The sequence below is a fragment of the Trachypithecus francoisi genome, unplaced genomic scaffold, assembly GCF_009764315.1.
Source record: "Trachypithecus francoisi isolate TF-2019V2 unplaced genomic scaffold, Tfra_2.0 Contig00586, whole genome shotgun sequence".
NCBI classification, from domain to species: domain Eukaryota; kingdom Metazoa; phylum Chordata; class Mammalia; order Primates; family Cercopithecidae; genus Trachypithecus; species Trachypithecus francoisi.
Window position 1 is genome coordinate 1,497,137 of NW_022680749.1, and position 15,447 is coordinate 1,512,583.

General features: G+C 34.5%; 1 protein-coding gene across 16 annotated transcripts in view; it reads left to right on the forward strand.

Moving 5' to 3' along the window:
• Positions 1 to 15,447, forward strand: part of PCDH15 (protocadherin related 15) — a 1,849,154-nt gene that overhangs the window by 1,331,105 nt on the left and 502,602 nt on the right. For 15 of the 16 annotated variants that reach the window (XM_033215155.1, XM_033215225.1, XM_033215195.1 and 12 more), the window contains 2 exons: positions 90 to 200; positions 12,724 to 12,894. In XM_033215155.1, the coding sequence (XP_033071046.1) occupies positions 90 to 200; positions 12,724 to 12,894 (282 nt within the window). The remainder of the gene's footprint in view (positions 1 to 89; positions 201 to 12,723; positions 12,895 to 15,447) is intronic. The other variant, XM_033215172.1, reaches the window with a different exon arrangement.

The following is a 15,447-nucleotide window of genomic DNA, read 5'->3' on the forward strand; positions in this document are numbered from 1 at the left end:
TAACTTCCAAGAGGATTAAACTAAAATATTGAGTTATTAATTTATCTTACATTCAAATAATCTGAAGTCTGTATTTTTAATATTTGCAGACATCCAATGACACCTTTGAAATTCCCCTAATGTTGACTGGAAATGTAGTGTTAAGGAAGAGACTCAACTATGAAGATAAGACTCGCTACTTTGTCATAATCCAAGCTAATGTGAGTATTCAATTTCTTTTAAATTTCTTCTGTAAATTTATGAAGTAAAAAACTCACCCAAAATGTGTCAGATAGTCTTGGAGTGCTCTGTGTCATGTACTTCTTCATCAGGACACTCTTGCCCTAGGTGTTTATATATAATATTCTTATAGATGGGGAAAGGGATAGAATAGGTTGTTTTTATTCACTATATTATTTGAACTCTAAATTATTCATATGTATTAACCATGATCCAATAATTTTTAGCCCATTCTGAAGTATTTTTTCAAAGTAGGATCCAGCAAATAACTGCAGCAGAATCACACGTATTAAACATACGTATTTCTGGACCCCACCTCAGATGTTCTGAATGAAAATCTCAGATGATGTAAGTGGAATATCTGCATTTTTAGTTAGCTCTTCAGGGGATTCTAAGGTACACTAAAGGCAAAGAATCATTGCCTAATTGGTCGTGTTTTCCTCGTGGCTATCATTTATTGAGTAATTGTTCACTAGATATCAGCTAATATCCCCATAACTGAAATTTATGCTAATGTATATAGATAACAATAACAGAACATCTAAACATATGCTTATAAAACACAGACATGCTTTATATGCTTATACAACATAGATATCCTTATATGCTTATATAACATAGACATGCTTATATGCTTCTAAAACATAGACATTTATTGTAGTTATTATTAGTGGAAGTGTAATAAAATTTCTGGAATTATGTGGCTCAGTGTTTGGCTTGACAATTCAATTATATCACCAGGGACTTAGGTTCCTTCCATCCTTATACTTCTCTCTTCTCTGAAATGTGGTTATTTTACCAATACCTTATCAGCTGGGAGCTAGTTGTATACCATGGCCATTAAGAGTCACAACTGCATTTCAAGTCTGAATGTAGCAGGCAGAAAGTTTAGCAAAACTAGATTTTCTTTTATGTTTGTTGATCCTGTCTTCTTTTATCTGGGAAGATACTCTCTTCAGAGTTCTCTCCCCCCCATCTCCTTCTAGACTTGTATCACCTGAGTCAGCATGATAGGAAGGAAAGTTGAGGAAGTCCATATGTGTCAAAGGGGAATGCGGTATTCACTTCTGAATTATATAGTTCATATCCTGAGACTGGACACACAGATGACCTGATAACATTTTTCTTTTCTTAGTAAGAAGAATGGGAGTACCACTTGAGAAAAAAGCTAGAAGGGAAGGTCATAGAAAAAGTCCCATATTAAGTGACAAGCTTACGTTTTTGAAATAACGGTTAAGAAATGAGCTATAACTCGGGAGGCTGAGGAGAGAGAATGGCGTAAACCCAGGAGGCGGAGCTTGCAGTGAGCTGAGATCCGGCCACTGCACTCCAGCCAGCCTGGGCGACAGAGCGAGACTCCGTCTCAAAAAAAAAAAAAAAAAAAAGAAATGAGCTATAAAGATATAAAAAGTATGGAGAAATCTTGAATGCATATTTATAAACAAAACAAACCCTTAAGAAAAGGCTGCATACTGGATGATTCCAATATATAATATTCTGGTAAAAACAAAGCTAGGGAAATGGTGTAAAGATCAGTGGATGTCAGGGATATGGTGGTAAAGGCAGGTTGAAAGGGATTAATAGAAGGATCACAAAATATTTTCGTGTCAGTAAAAATACTCTGGATAATACCACAAAGTTGGATAGATATCATTATACATTTGTCCATCCCCATAGAATGTACAGCACCAAGAGTGATCTTTAAAGTAAAGGATGAACTTCAGTGATTATTATCATTCTATGTAGATTCATCAATTGTAGCCAATGTACAACTTTGATTAGGGATGTTGCTAAGTGGGGAGGATGTGCATGTGTGGAGACATTGGTGTATATACCTTCCTCTCAGTTTTTCTATAAACCTAAAGCTGTTCTAAAAAAATAATAGCCTTTTGTTTTTTAAAGCATCTAGACTCTGAAACCGTCCTGTGCTTTTAATGACTCCTAAGCACTGTAATCTTGCTCATACAGCAGAACAGAGAGATAGCAGGGGAGGCTGAAAGGAAAATAACCTCAATTAGCTGTTCTGAAGAAGTTAACATGAAAAAATGTGTCACAAACTTGTCATTTTCTTGCCATTCTTAGAGATATATCACCTGACACAGAATGTGTATGTGTATAAATAGATACCTAAATAGATATATATTTAGGGATATTTAGCTAGAAATATGTAGATAGACATGTAGATCTAATTTTTGAAGCTAAGTTTATAAGCTTTTATTTACATTTCTGCAGATTTTAAAAATAATTTATTATTGTATATATTATAATTATATATTATAATATGTTATATGTATTATGTGTGTGTCTGTATATGTGTATATTTTAATGTCATGTGACATAGACCAGAGTGAAAACTGTGGATATGGAAAAAGCAAAATGTATTAGGGAAGGCCACTCAGACTTCCTAAAAAACACAGAAAATTCTTTTTTCTGTTTAACTGAAGATGTGAAGAAAAGGGACAATGTCTTTTTTATAAAGTCAGATTGCTATGGAAGCTATTTGTAAGCTGTTTTTTTAAATTATGCAATTAAAAATAGGTAATTTTTTAATAGAAATGCAAAGTGAAATATTCTGAATTGGTATCTAGTTTTAAAATATTTGTAAAGACATCTGGAACAATTTCTATCCAGCATGATGGACTACTCATCACTGAGGGAGTGGCGAGTTTTTAGCACTTCAGGGATAAAATTATAAAACAGAAGTACATATGTGAATCATCAAAAGGAAGGAATAGCATTAGGAAGAGTTGAATTAACATTTGAATTTAAATGCAGTAACAGTTTTTGTTACAAACTTCAGTCATACAGTACAAAACTAAATGTTAAATATAGAAGGTTTTAACATTTTAAGTGTTTTTAAAAGTTTTAAGAACAAATAATTTTAATAGCTACATAATGTAAGATAATAATAATGGATCACTATTGATTTAACTATACTCTGTTTTTGTTTGTTTGCTCATTTGTTTTTGGCACCAAATTGATATTTACCCTCATGATGCTCATGAGAGGCAGTGAGTGTAGTGAATTATGTCACCCGAGTTCAAATCTCAGTTCAGTCATTTACTAGCTGTGTGATTCAGAGCATATTTTGTATGTTAATTTCCTAACCAGTAAAATGGGTATATTAATAAAACATACCACATTGTTCTGGTTACAATTATCAAGTTAGCAAACAAAAAAGTACTTAGACTAATGCTTGAAATATATTGAGACATTATTACAGTATTACATAAATCACTAAAATAACTGTACTGTACTGTTTAAAAATCAGTAATGAAAAATGGAATTGCTGTGAGAAAATTATATGTATGTATATATATATATGTATATGTATTTGCACATATATATATTCACATACTTTTTAATCTTAGTAGATAATGCTATATTATTTTTCAAAGTGTTGTGACACATCACATTTCCACAAATGATAAAGAAGGATGCTCATTGGGAGGCCGAGGCGGGCGGATCACGAGGTCAGGAGATCGAGACCATCCTGGCTAACACTGTGAAACCCCGTCTCTACTAAAAAATACAAAAAACTAGCCGGGCGAGGTGGCGGGCGCCTGTAGTCCCAGCTACTCAGAGGCTGAGGCAGGAGAATGGCGGTAAACCCGGGAGGCGGAGCTTGCAGTGAGCTGAGATCCGGCCACTGCACTCCAGCCCGGGCGACAGAGCGAGACTCCGTCTCAAAAAAAAAAAAAGAAGGATGCTCATTTCTACCACATTTTAAATCTATAACTTAAAACCGTGGGTTGTTGGAGATGGAAAGTCAGCTGAGACTTGCTTGAAGACCAATTGTGGGTTTCTCTTCCAAGCTCTGAGTTCAGTGATCTCACATTCACAGCCATGGTGGGCGCATTTACAGTATGGAAAGTGCCAGTGTTACAAATCAGGGCTGCTTATATAATAGCTGGTTGTTAATCATTAACTGTATATACCAATAGTAACATAAGTCTAACGTATCTTTGTATATGATAATGATATCCATATATCTAAAATGTCTCTCCATTTTTTTAAACATTTATCTTATTTGTTTATTTATTTATTTATTTTGAGACAGAGTCTTGCTCTATCACCCAGGCTGAAGTACAGTGGTACTATCTCAGCTCACTGCAACCTCCGCCTCTGGGGTTTAAGTGATTCTCATGCCTCAGCCTCGCAACTAGCTGGAATCACAAGCATAACACCACACCTGGATATTTTTGGGGGGTGGGGAGGAGAGTATTGCTATGTCACCCAGGCTAGAGTGCACTGGCACGATCTCGGCTTACTGCAACCTCAGCCTCCCATGTTCAAGCTATCCTCGTGCCTCAGCCTCCTGACTAGCTGGGATTACAGATGCACGCCACCACACCCAGCTAATTTTTGGATGTTTAGTAGAGACAGGGTTTCAACATGTTGGTCAGGCTTGTCTCAAACTCATGGCCTCAAGCAGTTCACCCGTCTCAGCCTCCCAAACTGTTGGAATTACAGGCGTGAGCCACTGCACTTGGCAGCAATTTTTTATATTGTATTGGTGGTATGCACAATGTAAGCCATGTTCATTAAACACCAATATATTATCTTGAAGTCATAAGGAGAGTTCAAATATGAGCAATCAATTTTGACTTTAAAGTATATGGCCTCTAAAAGAATAATTACAGGTATCATGACAAATTATTGAACATTACTCAGCTTTGACTTGGTTTTGCTTATGGTAAAAATATTTGATTTCCGAAGAGAATCCTTCAAATTACATGTAGTTTGGAGGTTTCTTTTTATCCGTGTTTACATATTATGATTTGTAATTAAGGTAATTGAGTTTTGACTGACCCATGTTAGAAAACCCCGTCACATCTTTTTTGAGAATATTTGCAATATCGTCGCCCATGCTATTGACTTCAAATATGTATACATAATGAAGTAAGGATTAATTCCAGATAAAAATTTTGGGGGGTAGATCTAGAAAAAAAATAGAGTGATGAAAGATCAATGGGTTTTCTTTTTGTTGAAATTTACTACATATTACTATAAACCTCAACTTTGATATGTTACCCTAATTCACATAGAATCAAAATAATCTCTTTACATATCATTTTTCTTCAAAGCAAACTCTCTTTCATATTATTGTTATAATGAGATAAATATTAAGAACACTTTGGTAATCAAAATTTCTTAATTACCAGAAAGAAAAAGTTTATATTTAATTAATTATTTTATAATTTATTTATTTATTTTGAGATGGAGTTTTGCTCTGTCACCCAGGCTAGAGTGCAGTGGGGCGATCTTGGCTCACTGCAACCTTTGCCTCCCGTGTTCGTGATTCTCCTAACTCAGCCTCCCGAGTAGTTGGGATTACAGGCACGTGCCACCACTTCCAGCCAATTTTTTGGTATTTTTAGTAGAAATGGGGTTTCACTCTGCTGGCCAGGGTGGTCTGAAACTCTTGACAACTTCAAGTGAACAGCCTACCTTGGCCTCCTGAAGTGCTGGGATTACAGGCATGAGCCACTGAGCCCGGCCTGTATTTGTTAGAATCATGGCAAGAATGATTTATAATTTCTAAATTATTTTATAAATAGCAAAGGTGTTGCATATTTCTCAAATAGCAAAATCTAGAGAAGGGTTGCTAGCTATCTTTCCTAACAAGATATAATTCCTAAAATTATAGTATTACTATTTCTTTATTAGCTCAATTTTTTATCTTTATGGACAGAAATATTCAAAGAGAAGGTGTAAGCATTGCAAACATATGTGTTTGTTTATGTAAAATTCATTTTCTCTATTTTATATGGCAGCCTTGTAAACAACTTTTCAGAAATAGCCCCTACCCTGACCTTCCCTCACATCTGCTTCCTACTGATGTGTGGAATTAGTGTTAATTGTAACCCCATTGTTTTAACTCTGCAAGTTTCTTGGGCATTTTCTGAGGAGTGAGAGTGAAATAGGAGGATAGTAGGTGATGGTTTATGGGAACTAATGTTTATTGAGTGTTTGACTACTAAAGATACATAGGCATTCGGGGCTATAAATGATGATACAATTTTGTCTACTGGTTTGCATAAAAAATAAGAAATATTAGGCAAATATCTCAAACAAAAAAATGTTTCCAAGAGAACAGAATACCCAATTTCCTCTGGTTAATGTTCATAGAAGCATTATTTTTTTCCTCAACTGTTAAGCACAGGGAGTACATATGCAGGTTTGTTACATAGGTATATTGCACTCAGGTAGTCAGCATAGCACTCAATGGGTAGTTTTTTGACCCATTCTCTCTCCTTGCCCCAGTAGTTCACAGTCTATTGTTCCCAGGTTTATTTCCCCGGGAACTCAGTGTTTAGCTCCCATTGAAAACTGATATTATGTAGTGTTTGGTTTTTTGTTCCTGCATTAATTCACTTAGGATTATGGCCTCCAACTTCATCCATGTTGCTTAAAAGGACATCGTTTCATTCTTTTCTATGACTGTGTAGTATTACATGGTGCAAATGCACCCCAGTTTCTTTATCCAATCCACTATTGATGAGCACCTAGGTTGCTTCCGTGTTTTTTTGCTATTGTGAGTAGCATGGCAATTAATGTAGACATGCATGTGTCTTTTTAGTAGAATGCACTTTGTGTATAGACCCAGTAATGGGGTTGGTGGGTTGAATGGTAGCTTGATTTTAAATTCTTTGAGAAATCTTCAAACTGCTTTCCACAATGGCTGAAATAATTTACATGACCACCAACAGCATATAACCATTTCCTTTTCTCTGTAGCCTCACCAGTATATGTAATTTTTTGACTTTTTGATAATAGCCATTCTAACTGGTATGAGATGATATCTCATTAAGGTTTTGATTTGCATTTCCCTGATGATAAATGCTGGTGAACATGTTTTAATGTTTGTTGGCTGCATGTATGTCTTCTTTTGAGAAGTGTCTGTTCATGTCACTTGGCCCTATTTTAATGGTGCTATTTGTTTTTTGTTTGATGAATTGTTTGAGTTCCTTATAGATTCTAAATATTAGTCTTTTGTCAGATGCATAGTTTGCATGCCTTTTCTCTCATTCTTTCCATTTTCTGTTTACTGTATTGATAGTTTGTGGTAGTGTGAAGAAGCTCTTTAGGTGCCACTTGTCAGTTTTTGTTTTTGTTGCAATTGCTTTTTAGGATATCATCATTATGAAATCCTTGCTATAGCCAATGTCAAGAGGAGTATTTAATAGGTTTTCTTCTAGGATTTTTTATACCTTGAGGCATTACATTTAAACCTTTAATTCATCTTGAGTCAATTTTTGTATGTCTGGTAGAATTGAGCTATGCATCTGTCTGGTCCAGGGCCTTTTTTGGTTGGTGAGTTTTTTATTACTAATTTAATATCACAGCTTGATATTCATCTGTTCAGGATTTCAATAGCTTTCTTTTTCAATCTTGGAACATTATGTGTTTCCAGAAATATATCAATTTACTCTAGATTTTCTAGCTTGAGGTTGGGGAGGCACAATTCCGTTCAGAGTAGTGGTTGAACTTGTTTAACATCTTAAAAGATATTCTTGCTTGCCAACTAGAATCACAGTTTCCTAACTTAATGTAATATTCTATTATTTTTAAATGATTAAAGTTAAAATATATTCTTATTTTTTAAAAAGGAAATGAAGAGAAATGCAGATGAAAATGGGAAAAGGAAAAAAGGAGATCTTTTTTGTGGATTTTAATATCTATTAGTCACATAACATAAATGAAAACACATAATTAAATTATATGAAATGTTTATAGAAATAGTTATTTTTTATTTTTTTACCACTCACAATTTAGAATGTTATTTCATTTACTCAGAAAAACCTTGAAAAGTAGTATATTACTATAAAGATCAAAAGTGTAGGTTTTTGTTTTTTGCTTTTTGTTTTTGTTTTGATTTTTATCTCAATTGCCGAAGGATTGTTTTTTAAATGGATATTGTAGGATCAAATCTGATTTCAAATTGGGAAAAGAACATCATGAATTAGCATTACCATTATGAACTCACAAGTTATGAGTGAGCATGAGACATATTTTTATATATTTTCCTATGTGATATGTGTTGGTGATAAAATGTGGGAGAATTCCCACGTGTGGAAACTGTTGGTAGATTTTGTTGCTACATCTCTGGTCATAATAGTTTTGCCAGGATTATTTTTATTTCTCATTTAAAAATAAAAATTTTAGAGCTCAACACTTTGTAAGCAATATCTTTCCTCAATATAAGAAAAAACTCCAATTATGTATTTTGGTATATACTTCCTGTAAATACACTATCTTTAACACATCAGTATCTATTCTATGGACTAGTAACAATAACCCAAAGAAGCAGATAATAGCGAGAGATCTGATGCTGACAGACTGAAAGAAAACATAAGGTAAAAATAATTCAAATTTGTTTATTATAGTGATTTGGTGATGACATATAAAGAAGAAGGCTGAGTGACATGGAAGGGTAGAAATACTGCCTCTGGCATTTATATGCATGCATGTGTATATATGCATATATATGTGTGTTTATATATGTGTTCTACATTCATATATCACATACTATATTATAAATATTTAATATTTATTATCTATTTACTATTTTTATAAATTAAATTTAGATTAATTCAATCTTTTAAGACTTCATCATAAGCAATCATTATTTTAAATTGTGGGTTAAAGCCAGGCACATACCTATAGTCCTAGCTACTGAGGAGGCTGAGGTAGGAGGATTACTTGAGCCCAGGAGATTGAAGTCAATATAAGCAATGGAGCGAGATTCTCATTTCTAAAATAAATACATAAATAGATATTTTATAAATAAAAAAATTTTCAAAAATTATCTCCAATGCCATAAGTAAATTTACAAATACATATTAAATGTCATTTTATTAACTTATTTATGTTGTTGAGAAAAAAATGTCAAACATGAAAATCATTAAAACATGTAACAAGTTTACCAACTCTATTAAAGAAGCTTTCAGTTTTCATATATATATATATTTTTTTAGAAATTAAAAGAGTTGTTTTAGTTCATAAACTTTAATATAACTTTAAGGGAAATGTGGAAGATGAGATTACTTAATAATTTAAAACACTGGATGATGAAACACAAAGGGAAATATATGTGAAAATATAACCTACTAATCTTTATGAGGTCACATTATCTTAATATTAGTAATTTTCAGTATTAAATTACTCTCTTAGTAATGGACTGAGGAAATATGTCCTCATCATTTTTTAAGACCGTCAGAAGCAGGGTATTGGAGTCTGCCCCTTGGAAGCTACTCAGGATATGCCGACTGAACAAATCATTACATCATTTATCTATTAATTCATATATTGTAGTTATAGCTATAATCCAATTAAATAAAAGATCAGTATTTAAAAAGTGGCAAGTTTGATGAGCTAGTTGAATTTTTCTAAAATTTAAAATATACACATACATTTATTTTGAATTAAGGTTTTTCTACATGTTCAAAATTCATACATCTTAAAAATAATTTAGAAAGTTCATTTGTGAACCATCAAAATTATCTCACATGCCACATGTTGCTCCTACTCTACTTTTCAACTGGCCTAGAGGTTGATATACGTATGGGAGTGCACATCGACAGTTCCTGAAACAGCTAAAGAAGAAGGTGTACATATTTAACATAGTGAGAGGGAGGAGGCTTCTAAGGGAAGAAAAACTAGGTTTCTAGGAGAACAAACGGGAGATTAAAATAGTTTGTAATCATGTTTATGTAGGTAAGGATAGACTTCCTTGTTTTTTCTTCATTTTCATAAACTTTCTTGGGAGAGGGAATTCATGGCAGCCTCACTCCCACAAGTATCTGCTTTTAGTGCCATAAAAGAAGTTCAGAAAAGACTCCTTTGTCTTTGTTGAATCTCAAATGTCTTTAGTTTTAAATAATCTTTATAGTGCATCTAGGGATCTGAGTGAGTCCCAAAACTTTCAAAATTTAAACATTTTGTGTTTTTTTAACTATAATTTTGTCACAGTCTATCTTATACTGTATCAAAATATCAAAGAATCCTGGAACCACAAGGTTATTGCATTCTAGACAAGGTTGTACTCACAAAATTCCACCAGTAGAAATTTGTACTTCCTAAAACTTTACCCTCAAGCATTGCTTTACAACTTTTTTTGAGCAACCAGATTGGGAATGAGTTTAACTAAAATCTACTATTAACCAAGCTTAAGAAGAGGGATTTTTTTTTTTTTAATTGGAAAGCAAATATTAATGTCTGGGAACTGTCACAAAGGAAGACATTTTATGAACAAAATAAGATAAAGTACAGGTCTGTTAGTATAATTACTTTTAAAAATTATTTAACATAAATAAGCAAAATAAGATTAGCCATTTTAAAGTGAACAATTCAATGGCATTTGGTACACTCACAGTATTGTACAACCACCACCTCTATCCAGTTCCTAAACATTTAATCACTCCAAAAAGATCTGGCACCACTCATGCAGTTGCTTCCCATATCCCCTCCCCAGCTCCCTGTAGCCACTAATTTGTTTACTGTTTCCAGATATTGCATATAAATGGATCATATAATATGTGACCTTATATTTTGTCTGGCTTCTTTATTTGAAAATATGATGTTTTCAAGTCTCATTCATGTTGTTGTATATATCAGGACTTCATTTCCTTTTATGCTTGAATCCTATGCCATTGTATGTACATGCCACTATCTGTTTATCCATTTATTCATTGATAAATATGTGGGCTTTTGCCAACTTTTGTCTGTTGTGAATAGTGCTACCTGAACATGCATGTAAGTATATTTTCAATGTTGTACAAAATAGAATTCAAAAATACAGAAAAGCATAATAGTTCTTCAAAATAATAACTGAATACTATGAAAGTAAAAACATTTCCAGATTCTGTCATAATGAATGATGCTACCACCATCACCCTCAACAATGGATGTTCTGGATGGAAATGACTTAGGTCCAATATTATTTTCTTCTGTCCTATGATAAACGTTCTTCAGATAAATAGAAACAATTTGCATTTCTAATACAATTACTACCCATTATTTAAGTGTGTGCTATCCATCGTGATTTCCTTCTAAAGAAATGGAAAGGGAAACAAGAAAGAGTAATGCTATAGTTGAGAAAACTGATTAGAAATGGCCTCAACCAGGTTCAAGTTAACAACAGTGATAAGTCATATTAATAATATACTATTGATAAATGTGTCAAAAATAGCACTTGACTTGTGGTTTTCCTATATAAATCACATAAGTCCAGTTGAATCTTGAGGAAAACACCAGATAAACACCCATTAAGGGACATTCTGCAAAATATCTAGTACTCAAAATTGTTAACGTCATCAAAAACAAAAGTCGTAGAACTTGTCACAGCCAAAATGAGCCTAAGTAACCATTATGACTGAATGTAAACTGGTATCTTGATTGGGATCCTGAAACAGAAAACTGACATTAAGTAAAAACTAGGGAAATCTGAAGAAATTTTGGATTTTAGTTAGTAACAATGCAACATTGCACTAGACAAAGTTAAATGATAAGGAAGACCGTATTCACAGCTATTGCAATAGAGGAGACCAGAATACAGACTAGATCTGAACTGAACTCTAATAGAAAGAATCGCTAGAGAGAAGTTAAACGCTCCAGTGGTCTTGGGTGTAGGGGGATTCACGGATCAGGTGTGTTTACTAATTGGTGTTCCCAAAGGAAAATAAACTTCCTTGAATTTTCCTTACAGAAAGTAGTTTTAGAAATTGGAACAAGTCCCCAAAGAAAGTCAGGCTCCTACCCTCCCATAGAAACTGGGAAATAGGGGTTTCTTCCTTGACTATTACATTTCAAAGAGATGGCCCCCAGGTCGTGAAAAACTGGCAAGAAGCTTATAAAAGATTCACATCTCAGAGGCACAGAGAAAGAATTTACAGTTACAAGGTTTCTAAAGTAAGTGCTCTAATAAGATGACAGTGACCTTTATGATTAGACTGTCTAGTAATGTGAGCTGTTAGGTAAAGGTCTAACATATAAAAGCTTAACTACTGTAACATACTTTCAAGAAAGTCGCTTTGACGGCAATTGGATCTCAGTTTACATCCTAGTTTCACCACTTAAAACTGTTGGTTTAAGCAAGTTAATTTATCAATCTTTTTTTAATGAAAACTAAGTCTACATTATGCCTAATTTCTTTTTTTTTTGTTGTTTTTTGAGACTGAGTCTCACTCTGTCGCCCAGACTGGAGTGCAGTGGCGTGATCTTGGCTCACTGCAACCTCTGCTTCCCAAGTTCAAACTATTCTCCTGCCTCAGCCTCTCGAATAGCTGGGACTACAGATGCCCACCACCACACCCAGATTTTTGTATTTTTAGTAGAAACGGGGTTTCACCATGTTGGCCAGGCTGGTATCAAACTCCTGACCTCAAGTGATCCGTTCACCTTGGCCTCCCAATGTGCTGGGATTACAGGTGTGGGCCACTGCTCCTGGCCATTGTGCCTAATTTCTATAAACTACCTGTTGTTTGTTTTTCTCTCTAACAGGACCGTGCCCAAAATCTGAACGAGAGGCGAACCACCACCACTACTCTCACAGTGGATGTTCTGGATGGAGATGACTTAGGTCCAATGTTTCTTCCTTGTGTCCTTGTGCCAAACACTCGTGATTGCCGTCCACTCACTTATCAAGCTGCCATACCTGAGTTGAGAACTCCGGTAAATATGCTCTTATCTTTCTCCCTTCATTTGCATGGTTTAAAATCCAATGGGATCATGTTCAAATATTTTGCAGACATATAATTTATAATAACAAAACTCACTATATGCACATTGAAAAATATTTACGTCTGAAACTATTTTCAGGGAGTATGCATACATTTTTAACACAAAGAGTAATTATATAATTTACAAGGTAGAAAGTATGTTATGAAACAACAGTCCAACATGGTTATTTTATTTTTATTTTTTACCAATATATCACCAAGGAGTTCACTAGCCATTCTGAAAAACTCCAAATAACCACTGCAGCATTTTCTTAAATTCATGTTTAAACATGCAGTACTAAGTCACAGAACACACAGGTCAATAGGATACACATTTGGCCCAGTAGAATTCTGAAATGTTATTGGAGATTATGTTTGGCTGTTTGAAGGTAGGAGTTAACAAATACTGAATACAAATACTTACCTCTTAAAGTAAAGATACAGAAAGGTGAAGCATGAATACATATTTTCTACGCTTAATCCTATATTTTTGATAAATGCTAATGGAGCTATAAATGTCTGTCGGTTTGGATTTCACACCTTGGACCTCCCTAGATGATTGATGTACATACCTAAGAATAAGAATTTTAAGACAAATGGATATCCTGCTGGGGCAAAAATATCAATTTCTCCCCTAAAAGGTGTATTTGTGTATGTGTGTGTGTGTGTATACACATATTCTGTTTTAAAAAATTCAGTGGTCTAGGATTTAACCATTTAACCAATATTTTTGCTATTTCCCTGGAAAGCAATCAGCTCTCTGGGTTCCCAAAATGACTCAAAGTGTTAGAATTTGTTGGAAGCTATTTGACTTTTTTTCCTCAAAGCACATGAGAACTGCAGTTCTGAGGGTCCTCCATTTGAGATTTTGAGGAATAGAACAGGAATGCCTTCTAAATGTAAAGCCAAAGAGTGTGTATCCAATGTTATAATATTAATACATCTATTGGTTTTTCTCACAGTTCACTGGTCCAGTTAACCTGCATGAATAATAATAATATAAAAAGCTGGAGAGAAAAATAAATAAATCTTATGTGCATTGGATAAAAAATATGTTTTCAGCCAAATTAAGTACTTTTGCAGACAAAAATGCTAATCAGAATTTGACTAGACAAAATAGATATAGATTCCCTAAAGTTATATGCCATTATGTTATTTTGTCGAATCCCAGCAAAAAAAAACCCACCAACTATTAACGATGGTGAACATAAAAATTTTCTTTGAAAGAACTGGTAAAAGTAATGATGACAAATACAATTTTTATAAGGCTGCACACCTACTGCCATCTGCCCTTCGACAAAGCTGACAAAAGCAATGGGAAAAAGACTTCCTATTCAGTAAATGGCACTGGGAGAACTAGCTAGCCATATGAAGATTGAAGCTGGACCCCCTCCTTACACCATACGCAAAAAGCAATTCAAGATAGATTAAAGACTTAAATGTAAAACTCCAAACTAGAAAAAACCCTGGAGGACCACCTAGGCAATACCATTCAGGACAAAGGCACAGGCAAAGATTTTGTAACAAAGACAGCAAAAGCAATTGCAACAAAAGCAAAAATTGACAAATGGGATGTAAGTAAACTTAAGAGCTTCTGCACAGCTAACTAAACTGTCAACAGAGTGAACAGACCACCTACAGAATGGGAGAAAATATTTGCAAACTATGCATCTGATAGAGGTCTAATATCCAGCATCCATGAGGAATTTAAATTTATAATAATTAAATAAAAACATTGGCCGGGCGCGGTGGCTCAAGCCTGTAATCCCAGCACTTTGGGAGGCCGAGGCGGGCGGATCATGAGGTCAGGAGATCGAGACCATCCTGGCTAATACGGTGAAACCCCGTCTCTACTAAAAAAATACAAAAAAAAAAAAAAAAAAAAACTAGCCTGGCGAGGTGGCGGACGCCTGTAGTCCCAGCTACTCCGAAGGCTGAAGCAGGAGAATGGCGTGAACCTGGGAGGCGGAGCTTGCAGTGAGCTGAGATCTGGCCACTACACTCCAGCCTGGGCGGCAGAGCGAGACTCCGTCTCAAAAAAAAAAAAAAAAATTAAAAAGTGGTTTTTTTGGACATGAACACTTTTCAAAAGAATACATACATGTGGCCAATAAAACAATGAAAAACAGTTAAACGTCACTAATCATTAGAGAAATGCAAATCAAAACCACACTGAGAAACCATCGCACAGTCAGTCAAAATGACTATTATTAAAAAGTCAAAAAATAACAGATGCTGGCAAGGTTGCAGAGAAAGGGGAACAATTACACACTGTTTGTGGGAGTGTAAATTAGTTCAGCCATGTGGAAAGCAGTGTGGCAATTTCTCAAAGAGCTAAAAGGAGTCCTATTACTGGGAATATACCCAGCAGTCTTATTACTGGGAATATACCCAGAGGAATATAAATCATTCTGCCATAAAGACACATGCACATGAATGTTCATTGCAGCACTATTCACAATAGCAAAGACACGGAGTCAATCTAAATGTCCACGAATGACAGATT